Source organism: Ammodytes marinus (genome assembly GCF_949987685.1).
Source record: "Ammodytes marinus genome assembly, chromosome: 24".
Lineage (NCBI taxonomy): Eukaryota > Metazoa > Chordata > Actinopteri > Uranoscopiformes > Ammodytidae > Ammodytes > Ammodytes marinus.
This window is the reverse complement of record NC_137228.1, coordinates 8,957,469-8,974,426: the sequence shown is the minus strand read 5'-3', so window position 1 is coordinate 8,974,426 and position 16,958 is coordinate 8,957,469. Positions and strand designations below refer to the sequence as shown.

At 40.6% G+C, this 16,958-nt stretch overlaps 2 protein-coding genes across 3 annotated transcripts in view; one reads left to right on the top strand and one right to left on the bottom strand.

Moving 5' to 3' along the window:
- The window catches only part of appa (amyloid beta (A4) precursor protein a), a 38,487-nt gene extending 30,247 nt beyond the window's left edge, over positions 1-8,240 (bottom strand). For both annotated transcript variants that reach the window (XM_080053115.1, XM_080053116.1), the window contains exon 1: positions 8,087-8,240. In XM_080053115.1, coding sequence (XP_079909241.1) covers positions 8,087-8,146 — 60 coding nt within the window. In that variant the 5' untranslated portion in view covers positions 8,147-8,240. The remainder of the gene's footprint in view (positions 1-8,086) is intronic.
- Positions 8,241-13,365: 5,125 nt separating this feature from the next.
- Positions 13,366-16,851, top strand: cenpl (centromere protein L; the record flags this gene model as incomplete). Its single annotated transcript, XM_080052954.1, has 5 exons — positions 13,366-13,385; positions 14,250-14,424; positions 14,774-15,028; positions 15,329-15,901; positions 16,596-16,851. The coding sequence occupies 5 exons, from the start codon at positions 13,366-13,368 to the stop codon at positions 16,668-16,670; spliced, it is 1,098 nt and encodes a 365-aa protein (XP_079909080.1). The 3' UTR covers positions 16,671-16,851.
- Between the last annotated feature and the right edge of the window lie 107 nt (positions 16,852-16,958).

The following is a 16,958-nucleotide window of genomic DNA, read 5'->3' as shown; positions in this document are numbered from 1 at the left end:
CCTCCTCTACACAGGGGCCCACAGGTAAACTGGGAGCACGCTCACTATTCCCAAATGGAAAATAACCACTAACGGAAGAGTTCTAACAATTACAGATTGGGATAAGCCGACTTACAAATTTCAACCTTAATTTTATCTATGAAAGAAAAATGACTCAATGCTAAATTAATTATCTTAAATGATATAATCAAGATACATCAGCTTAGCGAGAAAGGAAAATTCTATTCTACAAATTCTAAATGAAGATTTAAGTGACATGCGGCTTTCTTTCCACAAAGAATACTATTAATTCAAGCATTAGGGGTTTTCCAAACAATGACTTCCTACCTCGCATGCACGCACACACACAGTTCTTCATCACTCCGATTGACTATACAAACGGAGGAAGTCCGCCTCTATCATGGAGACCAAACAGGAAACAGATCCACAAATAGCAGGGCGCGTTTTCGGAATACCCGTCCACTTTCAGGCGCATATCTCATTCTCTTCACAGTCTCCCATTTGAAAACCCAACCCCCCCATCCCGAATATCTCTCTCTCACACACTCACACACACACACACACACACACGACATTTAAAAACAAGTGTTTCAATTTCACACTTGGACTCCGAAGGGGCCTTGTCATCTACAGTTGATGGTGTGTTCGATGTGTTCTGCTTTCATAAACCCTCTGAACTGTGAATCTCCCAGCCGAGGGCATGAAGCACATCAGTAACATATACTGTTTGGAATGACACAGCGTGGAGAGAGAGAAAAAAGAAGAGCGAGATGGAGAAATTGTTCTAGTGGAAAAATGGTTCAAAAAGGAGAAAAAGGAGGAGTGGGTGAGAAGGAGGACTGGAAATAACACACACAGCAGGCCTAATTATAGTCCAAGTACCAGCCATCGGAAGACTCGGGCGCTATGGCAACCCCCAACACCCAAGACGGAGGGTGGAGAGACGAGGGGATGAGATCATTTCTGTGAGTCGAAGAATATACGTAAAATTTTGAAAAAACAAAGGTCTGCGTGGGTATGTCTGCAAATACATCCAAGGGCCATCATTGGAAATCCTCTTCACTCTGTGTTTTGCTGGCTACTTTTTACCCCGTATCCGCACGGCCTTTCTGAACATCAACAGTATCTAAGTGCATCTCTGGGGGTTGGCAGTGTGGCCCGCCAGTGAAAACTAAGCGAATTCATAACTCATCAATCCAAGAGTTAAATGAATTTATAGAACTCTTCTCTTTAAAATAAATTGCTGTAGAACTATAAGCATGACAGGAGATCAAATGTATGACACTTGGGGCAATATAATCTCAGTGGGGCAGCACTAAATGTCATTTCATATTTTGAGATTTTTGAACAGATAAAAATTTGATTTACATCCTGTCCAGATACGTCCACGTTATATGAGCCTTTTTTCCTTGACAGTCAATTGGAAGAAACAACAGACAGCAGACGTGTGCAAATTGAATCTCGGATGTTGTGAATATACGATAAACTACCAGGCCTCTCCATAGGGCAGCAGACAAGATGTTTGCCACACTGAATTTAACAGAGTCACCTCTAAACCGATTGAATTGGTGGAGCCACTTTAGTGGCAGCGACACAACACACCAAAATAAATGTCGGAACGTTTGCCCTGCTTCTCGCTTACGACTTCAATTAACAACCTATGGGCTGGATTCAACAGAGGAACACACAAGCAGCATGTTGGAATCGCCTGATGCACAAATAAGGCCAACACCTATGCTGTCATGACAAACACATACTACATGTGATAAAACATGAAAATATATTGACTGCGACACCATATGTTGGGATTGGAACATTGGCAGGTTGTGCTCCCTCCCACACATTAAATATGCATATTTATATTCTGACTCGTCCATTACTCACCGATATAATGTAGCATCAGTTTGACCAAACCCGTTATTAAAACTCAATTGTATTCGCTGTCAGATTATCGGTGGACACACACACACAACTGGGCGTACTCTGTTAGTAATAGCGCAGGTCAGGGCGCCTTGTTCCTGGGCTTATTATACAGATTGTGAACCAACAGCTGCTTACTCAGCACAGATTGCCAAATGAAGAGTGTGTCTTGATGGCACACTGCTGCTGATATTTACACAATGGAAATAAGGGGGGTCCTATGGTGATGAATGGCAGTGCTGCGGTACATCACTCTAAATACGAGGAGTGGTCCACGGAGAATGTGGCTTTTCCCTGAAGACAGACAGGCGATCAAGCTTAGTGCTGTCTCAAAAGAGGGTCTACATCTGATACACTTACTACTGATATAACTTCTATTTAGGCTATTATTTTTCATTTTCATTGTACCTTATTGTCAAATTTAAATCATTTATTTTCAATATGAATGTAACAATAACCAGTCAACTCGTTATGAACACCTGGAGCTGACGACCTGATGGTTAGAATGGGCTGTTGGAGCAGGGAGCTGTGTAAAATGTACAGGACTGGTGGCAAGTAGAGGACTTACGACTTACAATGGAGTTCGTGACACACACCTTTGATTTAGCCATAAATAGGAAGAGGTGGGTATTGTGTACTCAAGTTGTATAGTTCACATTTTGCCCAAAGGTGGAGTCAGCGATTATGTGGAGAACGCTTGTGGTCAAAATCACTTTGTCAAAATCAGTGAATATCTCCTCCTGTACTGTTTGCGCTTGAAAAAATTACCTAGTTTCTGAGTTTCTGTAAATGGGCATGTTGATCGCTATGGTGGGCCCCCTTTGTTTACATTCCCTTTGTTTACATGCCAGTTGACGAGACTATAGGCTGTGTATTAACACCAGATTTTTTTTCAGCGTGCACAAACACGGTGGGGACATGAGCTGATTGTGAGGAGGTATTCACTGTGATTTGGAAAAAAAAGGTGATTTTGACAAATAGCATTCTCCACAATCGCGGACTCCACCTTTAATGCACCTATACTTACATCTCTCATCTCAAAATAACCCAATGTTACTATGTTATTATTATAACCCTTACAACTTGGCAGCACTGTACCTGTCGAACACTGATTTACTATTAATGACAGAGGAATTGGGCTTTTGACTCTTTTCCACAAACTGTCTCAAACTATCCCTGCGTTCCAAATTACATACCTTTTCTTTTTACTTTACTACAGTAAATCATGCTGGTTTGTGTACTACACAATGCTATTGGATGTATTAGGGCATCTGGGTATTTTTGGCTTACTAAATTTGACATGCATGTTTTGGGACATCCTAAATCTTTTCCTGGGATACTACTAGTATGGAAGTATGGGTATTGGACCCAGGGTATTTATCAGAACAGTAGCTCATGGATCTTTAAGCCCTACTCAGTTCCCAGCCTTTCACCCCGTGTTCAATCCCCATAATTTCTGCTATTTAGCATGGTAAAAAAAAAAGATTTGATTGCATCATTGCATCCACCCAGACCTAAACTGGAGAGATCACAATGTTCTCTTTGGTCCACAAGCAAGGGGAAGCTTGTATCCTCTGCTATCTGGGGCTTGTTGGATCTAATCAAAGCTATAGTGGCTTTGGTCCACACAGTATCTCATTCGGAGAACATGGCTGCACTGCACAAAGCAAGGCCTTTCAGCTACCACTGAAATCAGCACTGCCAGATTCCTAACATGCTTTGAAAAAGGGGAGTGAGAGGGGGGGGGGTGCTACGTAAGTACGTATCAGTCGGAAAACACATTGAATGAACACACAAAGAGACTCAGGACTGTGAGAATGACAGAAAACCAAGCCAGGAAGTGAGGAATGAACAGGGAAACTATTGAATATACAGGTGCAATCATTTAAAAAAAAAAATCATAATAAATAAATGCTTTTTTTTTATTGGGTGTATGTAATAATCTAATATTTTGATTGTGTGAGCTGTAAACCGAAATCATCTAGATAAAAAAGCATGAAATATGTCACTTAATATTTAATGAATATGATTTTTTTTTAGATACTACTACTTAACATACATACTAACTACTTCATACATTCACTTGGCTGTCTGGAGTTTCATTAGGTGGACAGTAGCACAGAGACCCATGACAACAACAAAAACAACGGCATCAAAAGGTCAGGAATTCTTTTCTCCAGGGCAGACAGTTTGGGTGGGGGTGGGGGGACATTAATTGGGAGCGCTGCAGTGTCACTGTTGTTGTTGATTCATCCAAGATGGAAAATGTGCACAGGGTTTTTTAAGGAGCGATTTAAAAAAAACAAGGATAGTGGGATACAAACTCCTTTTGCTGTCTCATTATAGAGGACATTCAATCCAGCCCTATGACAATGTATCCACTGTTAACTGGGCTGGGGAAGGACAGGCAGAGGGAGACAATGACAAACTAACATCACCACACAGTCACTATGCTGTGACTGGTACATTTCTTATTGCTGTGGCTGCAACAACTAATTAGTGTCAATGTTGATTTTGGTTGGTTTCAAAGATGAATCATTTGGTTGAAAAGAAATGTCAACAAACTTAAAAAAACGAAACTGAAAAATGAAAAGTTGATGTGTTCAAATTGCTCATATACTGTATGTCCAAAGCAGCCATTATTAAAAAACTAGAACAGCAAACAGTGCGCTGTCAGTCTCTCAGAATCAGAACAAATGCTTAATCTGTAACTAGGTCACTTCATCAATCAACAATCAGAAAAGAAAGAAAAATCCCAAGATTGAAAACTGAATTATTCACAGACCTTAACACTGTCTATAGCCATGAGACTTGTGATAGAGAGGTTACATATGTGTAAGAATGTGCTGTTTTATTATCTAGAAGTAATGGAAGCCCAGCTGGGTTAAGCACAAAAGTTCCAACTCTTTCTCTGCATTGTGTGAAAAAAATGCATTCTGCAAAATGTCAATAACGTATGGGCCGAGAGAGGAGGCAAGTAAAAAGTGGACGCAATTACATGAAATAATGAAATGCAAAGCAAGCGGAGGATGTATTGGTGTATTAGTGTCGGGTGGATTTCTCCTTCCAAATAATTGAAAGTGCAGCGTGAGCAGCAGAGGAGGTGCCAGAGAGAGAGAAACACTGGCGGTGCCAACAGGAATAATGGCATTAAACTCACTAATAAGAGGGGAAGAGGGCTGGTCCGCCCCAGGGCTCAAAGAACTGCAGTATGCACACAAACAAGGCTGCCCGCACCCCATCATCCAAGAGCCATTTCCCAAGGATTTACAAACACACAAAAGGCTGGCATCCAACTCCCACGCTCCACACCGTGGGCCCGGCAGGAAAGGCAGCTTCCTAGAGCTTGCACTGTTCAAGTGTGTATGTGTGTGTGTGTCAGTTGTGACGGGTTAGAAACAAGCGTTAAAGCCTCTGTAAAACCTGTTCTAAGAGTACAATAATCAATATATGGTATGATATCAAAATTGGTTTCTAAATAAAGCTTTTACGAAAATCTGATTGAAAATAAATGTTCATAGATATTATAAAACTTAGTTAAAAAAATGTTTAAGACGAGTTTGACAGGACTGTGTGGGCGTGGCCATATCAAACAGTCTCCATGGTAACATTCATTGTTTTTCTACACTTACTTTGTCATGAGAATCAGAAGCGAATTTCTGTAGTAAAGTTTATCAAACTTAAAGGTGCAGTGTGTAATATGACATCAAGAAAGTTCTAGATAATTCTAGAAAGTTCTAGAATGCAACGCTCCCTGGGTAACCCCACCCCTTTTGAATAATAACAGAAGCTACAGTGGCCTTCAAGGACAAGAACGATTCTAAATTATAAACAATGCACCTGATGACATTCCAACTATGACGCTTCCAACATGGCGGAGCCAAGGCCTTGGTCCAATATGGAGAAATATGGACATATATGAGACCCTTTCTAAGGGAAACAAAATAAATCAAAAAAAAATTCAGCTATTATGCACTAAATTAAATTTACGTATGGATATTATAATTATTTTCTACAAAGTCTGCTAGGAAATAAAACCCAAAATTCTACACACTGCAGGTTTAAATGTCAATTTGATTCATTTGGATTGATAAATATTCCTGACTCTTTTCAGATACTAACATGCAACTAACTCCCCAATTGACATAGTTAAAAGGATTTTGTGGATTTGGGTTTACAGGGGCTTTAACAAGATGAAACACTTAATTTTCCAAGTCCAGTCCAAACTATTCATTCCGAGGACAGCGATTATAAGCTACGTGATGGAAACAATGAAGGTCAGCTGCCACATTTCACCTGATTCATTTGAGGAAGAAAAAAACGGCCATGAAACAGCAAAGACTGCAAAACCAAGAGGCCTAAACGCAGCAGAATATAGCTTGAACTGCAGCAAGCTCCTCAACCACAAACAACTACAGCCAGGTGCCATCTGAAACAATGTGGCTACCGGTGCTACAAGGAATGTGTCTCAGAGCAGGAGCCATGCACACTGCAACCATTGTCCACCAAAGAAGAAATCCACATAAAAAGGCAATCACAAAACTAAAAATAGGAAGAAAAAACTGCCTGTTTTAAATCATACTTTGTTTGCTTTGAGGATTCGACATTACACAGTAGCCTGTGTGTGATATTTTTGATATAACCTAGCAACATTATCAAGAGAACACACCACTGACAATGATATGACAATTGAACACATAGTCTATATATAAATATTTTAAACTAGATAATTGAAATTGCTCACATTTCAGTGACACAATGCAGCATAAGTAAATGGTGTTAAAATATATATATATATATTTTTGCAGTGTAGGCTATATTCACAAAGCGATAGGCTATTCTTGGCAAATACCCATGAAAAATGGATGAGCAGTGATTGTGTAAAACTAGGTCCATTGTAAAATACATTATTATTACAGAACACCTCATATAAAAGGGGACTGTTACAGCATCACACGCTGCTACGCATTAGAAAAGGCAACAATGCGAGTCAAAAGCTCCTGTTGGCTTCCCGGTCTCCCGACCCTGGATAAATGCTGCAGTGCACCGCCGCCATCTTACTTCTCTATTCTCTTCTCCTGCTTTGACTGAAATATGTGAAGGGGAGCGTTCATACGGTTTGGTTTTCCCGAGGATACTATCATCTTCAAGGCTATGTGTAAATTGCTTCAACCGCTATCTGGTGTCAAGTCTAGGCAACATTATAAAGGAGTAGGACGTTTTATTATCATATTTTCTTTCCCAAAACACGCCCACCTTTGTAATACAAGCCCTCGGGATATGAAAAATGAGACAATACGTGTTTCATCTATTCACAGTAACGACTAACAAAAAATAAGCTAGTAAGCAGCAAATAGCATACGCTTTTTTTTAAGCTGCATTCACGGACATGTACGCAGTATTTTTGCAGGTTAATAAGACATTTGTTGACAACCCCAACTTGTTAGTAACGTTTCAAATCACAGTAGGTAGCGGCTTCTCGTTTTTACACAAAGGGATTCAGGAACAATTATGTTTACTGCTTTCAATCAGAATACGTCGCATATTCTATATTTGTCACATAGTCTCAATAAATCAGTGAACACAGGATTTAAAGGGAGGCTTTGCCCTGAGAAAAAAGCATTGCGATGCAACGGGACAGGGCTGTTACATATGAATAAGCGTGAGTGTCTGTTTGTCGTACTTCTGAGGATGTTAATGACAAACAGAAATAACGAAAATATAAACATTTAACAAAATGTATCCTTGTTTATGTGATGTATTAAACAATGAGCGGTCGGTTTAGAAACATCCAAGTGGTCCCATTATAATCAAGCTAGCTAGATTTTAACAAGACTTCCGGTTAAAACCTTCAGCAATAAACGGTAGACAAAATACATGCATGCGGGTAAGCCTTATTCTAATTCTGAATCTCATAAATTGATAGTAGGTGTAGGATTAGTTAAATTACCTAATTTACATTATACAAATTGACAGATTTGATAACCCCCCCTCCCCGCCTGCATCCCATTTCCAAACACAGAACCAGGGTTAGCTCTGAAAGGATAACAGCTTAGCTTCCGGTCTAGTTGTAGCTAGCGCTGGTTAGCTTGATTCAGCTGATAGCGACAATATGGTGGAAAATACTACACATTCTCGCAGAAAGCGAAAAAACATATTTTCTTACCTCGGCAGCCAGGGCCGAAGCCACCACGGCCAGCAGCAGCAAAGCTCCTCGTTCCCCCATGTCGGTTCACTGACACGACGCTCCTAAATGCAACGTTTTCGCCGTACGGTTTAACGTTTGAGTCGGGTGAGAAATTGTGTGTGTGCTCAGCGCCGGTGACTCCCGTTGTCTGATGGTGAACGATACCGAGGCTGCACAGCTGCTCAGCGCCGGATCACCTGACCACGGCGGAGTGGGATTAGCACACACACACACACACACACACACACACACACACACACACACACACACACACACACACACACACACACACACACACACACACACACACACACACACACACACACACACACACACTATTACATGACTAGCATGTAGTTTCAATCATATATATAAATGGCAAAAAAAAAAGTAATGGCAGAATTTTATAAATAAAGGTTTATTTGTTTAGCTCAAATCAGTTTTATTTGTAGTCCAATATCACAAAATAGACATTTGCCTTAGTAGGCTTCACATTCCATACAGTATGACACTCTCTGCCCCTATAGAAAATCACAAAGGTATACAATCATTAACAAGATGTTGACATGGCAATAGAAAGTAAAATATGAATAGTGTGGAGGCAGGAGGGCTTATGATGCTGCCAGAGAAGGACCTGATCCGAATACCTTTCGTACTGGAACCCTTTCTGCGCCCTTATCTCTGTGCTTTGGTGGTGGGACTTTTTAAAAATGTCCTGATAAGGACTTGACCACACCACCTCTGGGTTTCTAGGGCTTCCGCCATCAGACTAAGCTAGTTCTCTGTCTACACTAGAACCATTTCTCTGCATGCTTTTATCTCTGTGCTTAGGATATTGCAGTTGAAAAATTCTGCATTGCCAGAATGGGATTTGAACACAAAACCTATGAGAATCCAACCTTCCATTTGAAAGTGTCACTTATTAACCCACCAGGCCACAAACTCTGACACGTTTTACAGGCTCTTATAAACTTTTTATTTGGGGTGTTGCACTTAAACATTCCCGTGGAGAGAGAGAGAACTATCCAGGTGGGACCCAGTGGGATTTGAACCAGTCAGCACAAGGTTGCATCGCTCCATGCATGGTGCTGAAAGGACCGTCTGCGCCACCGAGGCCGTTGACACTTGAATCCTTTCTCCAGACGCTCGTATGTCTGTGCTTTGACGGTGGGACTTTTTAAAAATGCCCAGATACGGATTTGAACACGCAGTCTCTGGATCTCGAGGGCTTCCGCTATAAGACTGAGCTAGTTCTCAGTTCACTCCTTTGTCTGAACCCCCCCGCAGCATGAAGAACCAGTATTGACACTAAAGGAAATCAATGTTCTATTTCTCTTCCATTGGGGACTAGAACTCTTGGTTCCAGATTCCATTGTCAGTGTCTTATCTGACTGAGCTGTTCCTCCACATAGTCAGATATATGAATCTGTACCTCTATTTGAAACTGCTATGGACAATGTGAGGGAATTTTGGGTCTTTAGTTGTAATATTAATGGGAAAGATTAATAGGCCATATATGCCTATCTTGTGTGTCTGTCTCACAGACTCTAGGTCAGCCTTGGAGCCTGTTAGGAGACACTTAGGTAAGTTGTATAGATGTCTCATCTCCTTGGACTCCAGAATGTTATGGTTCACTGTGTTCAGCTCTGACCCAAAACATTGGTACGCTTGGTGCCCGAGCCTGGGAGGTGGTAGAGATAGCGCAAGGTTAAAACACAGCTCTAAGCAGGAGTTTGTCAGAATTGAAGTGCAAGTCACGAGAGTTGCAGTCCGGTTCTCCTTGGCCAAGTCTGTAATAAATATTGCTACATAATTCATCCAAGTCTCCTGAAATATTCTTCCACCTGAGTTGACCTCCAACCTTAACAGAACTTCCTTCACAGACAAAACCTGGAAATTGTGCACAGTGGTATTTGACCCACAAAAAGTGTAATTGGATTTGATACTCTGTTCTTAAATTATCTTAGAGTAGCACCTTATTTTGCTGAGCTACACCTGAAGCCTGAAATGTATTGTTTAGAGGTTGTCTTTGGTGTTCACATTATTAAGGGGAATAGTTAGTAAATGTGTGATGAGATGAGCCTGGGTTTGATTCCTCCACCTCAGAAACCACTTCAGCTGCTTATCCTGCTGAGCTATTCCTCTGGATGGAAAAATTAGACTGTTTCAGAAATATTTAAAAGTTCCTGAGAGGGCTAGGTAATACTTGTCATCTCTGCCAGTCTCTCACTGTGAAATATAAACAGCGTTCCATATTGACAGCAGTTGTTTTTTAGATCCAGAAGTGAAGCCTCCTTTCCATTTCCTTAACATTTGACTTTGATATCTATATATACAATATATTACTAACCGCAAACATTTCAAGGTTGTTTCATATTCTAAGTTCTTTTACTCTGAAAATCTTGACAAATGTAATAAAATCAAATTAAAGCACTTCTTAATTTCTCTTTAATTAAACCTTATGAAAATATATGAGGGAAAAATAAATGAATATATTTATACTTTTATTTTTCGTATATTTGCCGGGTGTTGAAGAACTATTTATTGTCTATTTTCAGTGAGCGGAACGTGTCAAGACCATAGATAGTACAGGTGAAACTCGAAAAATTAGAATATCGTGCAAAAGTTCATTTATTTCAATAAATCAACTTTAAAGGTGAAAATAATATCTTATACAGACTCATTACATGCAAAGTGAGATATGTGAAGCCTTTATTTGTTATAATTGTGATTATTATGGCTTACCGTTTATAAAAACCCCAAATTCAAAATCTCAAAAAATTAGAATATTAGATCAAATCAATAAAAAAAGGTTTTTAAATACAGAAATGTCGGCCCTCTAGAAAGTATAATCATGCATATGTACTAAGTACTTGGTTTGGGCCCCTTTTGCATGAATTCCTGCCTCAATGTGGCGTGGCATGGATGCTATCAGTCTGTGGCACTGCTGAGGTGTTATGGAAGCCCAGGTTGCTTTGATAGTGGCCTTCAGCTTCTCTGTATTGTTGGGTCTGGTGTGTATCATCTGCCTCTTGACAATAGTCCATAGTTTCTCTATGGAGTTCAGGTCAGCAGAGTTGTCTGGCCATTCATGCACAGTAATACCATGGTCAGTCAACCAGTTACCAGTGGTTTATGGTACTGTGGGCAGGTGCCAAGTCTAGCTTGAAATGGAAATTGTCATCACCATAAAGCTCGTCAACAGACAGAAGCATGAAGTGCTCTAAAATCTTCTGGTAGATGGCTGTGGTGACTTTGGACTTGATAACACAGTGGACTAACAGCAGCAGATGACATGATACCTCAAATCATCACTGATCAAAACTAAATGTTGCGTTTAATTTGGAAATCAAGGTCCCACAGTCTAATATATGAGTTTCACCATTTAGGTTGAATTACTGAAATAAATTAACTTTTGCACGATATTCTAATTTTTCGAGTTTCACCTGTATATAAAAGATCATGACATAAATCTCTTTACAATTACGCCTCAATACTGACATCATGTGGGCACACTGAGGTACTGCAGCTAAAGGAAAAAAGCAAAAGGGACGTTAAATCGGTGTAGTATTGAAGGCATGGACGGTGTCGCCCTCTGGTGACCACAATGAGATACTACACCTACAGGTTTATTATGGAGTCAGTCAATTAGTAAATCCATAGCATGACTCCTGGCGCTCCCCCTGTGGTCATAAGTAGTTACTGCAACGGCAATGGTCGCTAGGCGTAATTACATACAAGCAACATTTATTCGCGTTTTTAAAATATATTCACCGTTTGAAAGTATCAATATACTAACCAACTAATATCTGTGAATTAAAACGGACAAAATAAGAACTTCATTTCAACAAAGCACACATTAGAAACTTTATTTTAGAAGGAGGCAGGTAGGCTACAATGTGTAGCTTCCCTTTTTTGGAAGTATTGCGCGGGTCTGAGCAAGACGGCTACCACTCAAACGAGGATATTGAGTAGGAGCTTTATTATACTATCTATGAGTAGGAGCAGGAGCCGTCTTGCTCAGACCATAGATAGTATAATAAAGGCTCAGACCCGCGCAATTATGACGCGTGTCTTGCTGAGTGCACAGCAAAAATGCTGCAAAAATGCTGTGCGCTCAGCAAGACGAGCGTCATAATTGCGCAGGTCTTAGCAAGACGGCTCCTTCTCAAACGAGGCTATTCCATGGTCTTCTGTGTACTGCTTTATTTTCATTAGCATGTTTTAAAGTACCACATACAAGACCGCATTGTCTTATTTTTTATTTATTTAACCTGAACTATTTATAATTAACTTAATTATAATTAGATTGAGATGAAATTATATAAATTATAATAATGTATTTGATAGTCTGCTCATATTGCATGCTTTTTGTGTACAATTGATTATCAATGGCAGATGACGTTGCAAATGTGGGTCAAATAAATTCACTTTGTACTTATAGCCATATACAGGTGCATCTAAAACAAAATTTTATATCAATGAAAAGTTCCCTTTTTCTTTAATTTAATTAAAAAAGTGAAACTTAAATGTAGTCTAGATTCATTACACATGAAGTTAAATTAATCTAGAATAAACATACCTTTCAGAAGGTCGACATTTCTGTATTATAAATCCTTTTTTTGTTTGGTTTTATGTAATATTCTAATATTTTTGAGATACTGGATTTATTATTCCATGATCAATCAATCATCCAAAAAATAAAGGCCTTACATATTTCACTTTGTGTAATGAATCTAGGAAAGTTTCACTTTTTGAATTGACTTTCCATGACATTCTATTTTTTAGATGCACCTGCAGACTGCTCACTGTAAACTATTTTATAATTAATCAATACAGGGGCATCAAGATCATTGGGCAGAGAATAAAGGTGCCAATAAATTAGGCTACATGTAACAGCAAACGTCCAACAGTGCAAAGAATGCTATTTTTATATACTTTTTCTTTATGCCTTTGTCATGGGTATAGGCCTCAACTCACCCAGGAACAACAGCTGGGGTGGTAAAAACACTTTCCATAACTCAAAAATGAACACAAACTGAAAGTTCCTCGGAACAACATTCATTTTGAATATAATTTAACTATCATCTTTGATGGGTTTAGTGCATAGTGTGAATATAATATTTTATTTTGAAATCTCCCACTTCCTGTTTGGATCTATGCGATTGGCTGATTCTAAGCGCGCAGACTGCTGGGAAAAGCGCGATGTTCAAATTAGCTTCCGGTTTCTTTCTGCTGCGGCCGATGATACGCTAGACATGGAGCGGCATCAAAACAGGTAACAACAAAACTCTCATTTCGCCCTAAACATACAGTGTTCTACCATTTGTCTGCCTCTCGTGAAAATAAGGACCGCATAATTTAGTCAACAGTGTTTTTACGGCCCCTAGCGCCACTCAAACCCACGACGTGCCCTTGTTCCCATCCGGCTTGTGGTTAATCAAGCCAAATTACACTCAATAATAGAGTAGTTAAAAGTTGCATTGCTTTTTATGAAATAGCACAACCTGGCAAAATGACACGGGAAACATGTTACGAATCGCCGTTTTCTTTGTCTCAAATCGGCAAAACATCCTATACCCATGGGAGCCATACACTTAGGACAATTTAACCATTTTCGTATTACTCACAATCCGTCTAACTTCAAAACAAGAAAAATGGAAGGGGATGCGCAGTGAATGTGTTCTGTATGACCTACTGACTGGAGCGCATCTCGTGTTTGCTTTCAAACGTCTACGTTCTGTTATTTTTAAGCATGAAAGAAGTTCGTGTACTATATAAGGGCATTGGTTTCTCTATATTACATATGAAGCTACTGCTTTTGCTTGGAAAAAATAAACCCCCAAACAAGTGGGTAATTGAATTTTATTTAATCTTAATATATATTAATAGAGCCTGACTGAAACTACTTTTTTACTGTTAACTTTACTTTTTTACTGTTCACTTTTTTGTCAACTTTTTTCATTTGCTGTTGACATAGGACATTATTAATGGCATTATATTTTACATCTTTAACTGATCCTTTTGTTATTTCCACCATTTATCGCTGCTGCTTTACTTTAAATAAACCCACTATATAAAAAGGAGTACTTTATATTATCTTAAGAGGAGGGTGATGTGAAGATCTCTGTGTGATTTTCAGTGTCACAAAGACTCCCGTCAACGGCGCAGGAGTCCAAAGGAGGAGCAAAAGGCGGAGCTACTATCAGTCTTACCGCAGCTGCTTGGGCGCTACCTCCCGCCTCTGCTTCACTCCGGCACTGACAGCACGAAGGCTCAACACCAGCAGGAGGGCTCCAAAGTCACATAACATCACAGTAAGTCCATCCAGGCCATTGTATTTCACTAAGGTGTCAGTGATTCTGGAGAACGCTTGTGGTGAAAATCACTTTTTGTCCAAATCAGAGCTGAAAAAAAAATCCAGTGTTGTTAATAGCCAAGGCTCTTTAATAGACCATGTTGCTAGCTAAGGATGACCTAATTTTTTTTTTACATACCATTTTACAGAGCCTGGTGTATTACACCAGAACAGGTGGCGGATCGTGAGGAGATATTCACTGATTTTGACAAATGTTTTTTACAGCAAACGTTCTCCAGAATCGCTGACTCCACCTCTTAAACAAGTGGACTGGTAATCTCATTCTCTCTCTCTCTCTCCCCCCTCAGGAGAAGGTGAATCCGGAGCAGTTGAACCTATTAGTGAAAGCCGAATGGAAGTTAGCATACGTCACCCCCCTACACCAGTTCTGGCACACCCAGCTGAAGAGCTACGCCAGGCAGCTGTCGGCGTTCATCGCGGCCGGGAGGCAGCAGGGTTTGGCGGTTGAGGTGGAGGGAGCGCAGAGCAACTACAGGGTTTCCCTCTCTGTGGTGCAGGGGATGGCAGAGGCTGCCGACGATGCGGAGACGGTCCTCATACAGGTGAGCATTAGAACTGTGGATAGGATTATGTCCTAATCCAGTGTTAATGCACAGCCGAGGCTCTGTTAACTGGTATGTAAACAAAGGGTATGTAAACCAAGGGGGCCCACCATAGCTAGCAACATGCCCGTTTACAGAGCTTGGGCTGTGTATATAAACACCAGTTTTTTTGCAGCTCACACACAGTACGGAGAGGTTGCGGATTGTGTGGAACTGTTCAGATTGACAAGAAGTGATAGTGATTTTGACAATACTCCAGAATTGCTGACTGTTTTTTTTTATCCATTTTCCCAACCACAGATCCATTCGAAGGCTCCGTTCGCCGGGCAGGACGAGCCGCCGACGTCGGTGTGGAGCGGCTTGCTGACCTGCATCAACGGCAACCCTGACTACCTGCGCTCCCTCCCCAAGGAGTTCACCTGCATGCCCCTGTTCGGCAGCAGCGGCGCAGAGGCGCTCACGGCTCTGGTCAAGTCCTGGTTCCAGCAGACGTTCGACTGCTGCTTCGGCCCACTGGAGATCAGCCACACCAGCCTGCAGTGGCTGGTGGCCCTGTGGACCAACTGCCACGCCCAGTCCCCCATCCAGCACCTGAAAATGATCTGGACTCTCCCAGTCGAGCCGCCATTGCAGGTGAACTACACCGTGAACCCAGAGAGCGCATGGGAGCTCTGGAACAGCGTGAGGAAGAGATCAGAGGATAAAGGAGAAGAAGAAGAGGGGGATGATAGCATTGATATCGAGGAGGTGACTGGCTTCATGCAGTCGCTCAAGACCCACTTCTACAGACACTTCAGGCTGGATCTGTCAGCAGGCAGCCTGAACCAGGTCTCCACAGCGCTGGGCTCGGCCAAGTGCAGCGGCAGGATCAAGGTACATTCTGCTCACACTGAGAAGAAAGCTTTCATCTTTTCATACATACAGTGCTGCTTGAAAGCGTGTGAACCCCTTGAGCATTTCGGAATTTTCTTCTCCAGATGTAATGTTTGGGTTGGCTTTTACCTGAAAAATCACTTTTATTGTGGCGCTCGATGATTTGCCTCACAGTGGACCGATGGAGCTCAAACTTTTTTTTAAATTAATGTATAGCTGTCCCCAGACAAATGTGCAACATCACAACTCTATTCCTGAGATCCTCTGATATTTTATTTTCTCTTGGCATGTCTGACCTGTATGGGTTCACTTTGGTGAGCCTAAACTGACCTGATTTGATCTGTTTTATCAAGTGCTGCCCAATTTCTTCCCTAAAGATCTCTCATTACATTGGTTCATTTCATCACTCAATTTGGCCCACCTGATTATGTTTACCTGCTCGATTTAAGCAATGCAGCTCAGGGTTCACAAACTTTTGCGCAAAGTTGGAAAATCATTTGTTTTAACAATTGATTTCTGGAAAAGAAAAATTTGGAATTGATAAACAGACATCTTATTTCAAAAATACTGGTATTGATGAATTAATAAGGGTTGAACTCAATAAAATTCCAAACGGCTCAAGGGGTTCACATACTTTCAATCAGCACTGTATAAGGGACATATAATATTAATAGCTTGTTCCCTTTTGTTTCAGATCTCCAACAGCAAGTACATGATCACCACCCTGACGCTACTGACAGAGTGCGCCCTCCTTAAAATGCCCATCTAAAGGACCCAGCAATTTTTAAATTTTCTAAACCACCAGGACAAGCACTATTGCATTTTGCAATAGTTTTGTCCAATGCATTGCAAAATGCATCAAAAAAAGACTGGACATGCAGCTTTTTAATGAAAATTGTTCATTCAGTTGTGAATTTTTTTAAGACTCTTTCCATAACTTGAAACGGAACTATTATTTTTCACAATATTCTGCCCGACACGTTAAGTTAGGTTCCACCTCTTCTTGTAAATACTATAGTGTATATATTCATGTAAATTGATTTGTCATTTATAGTTA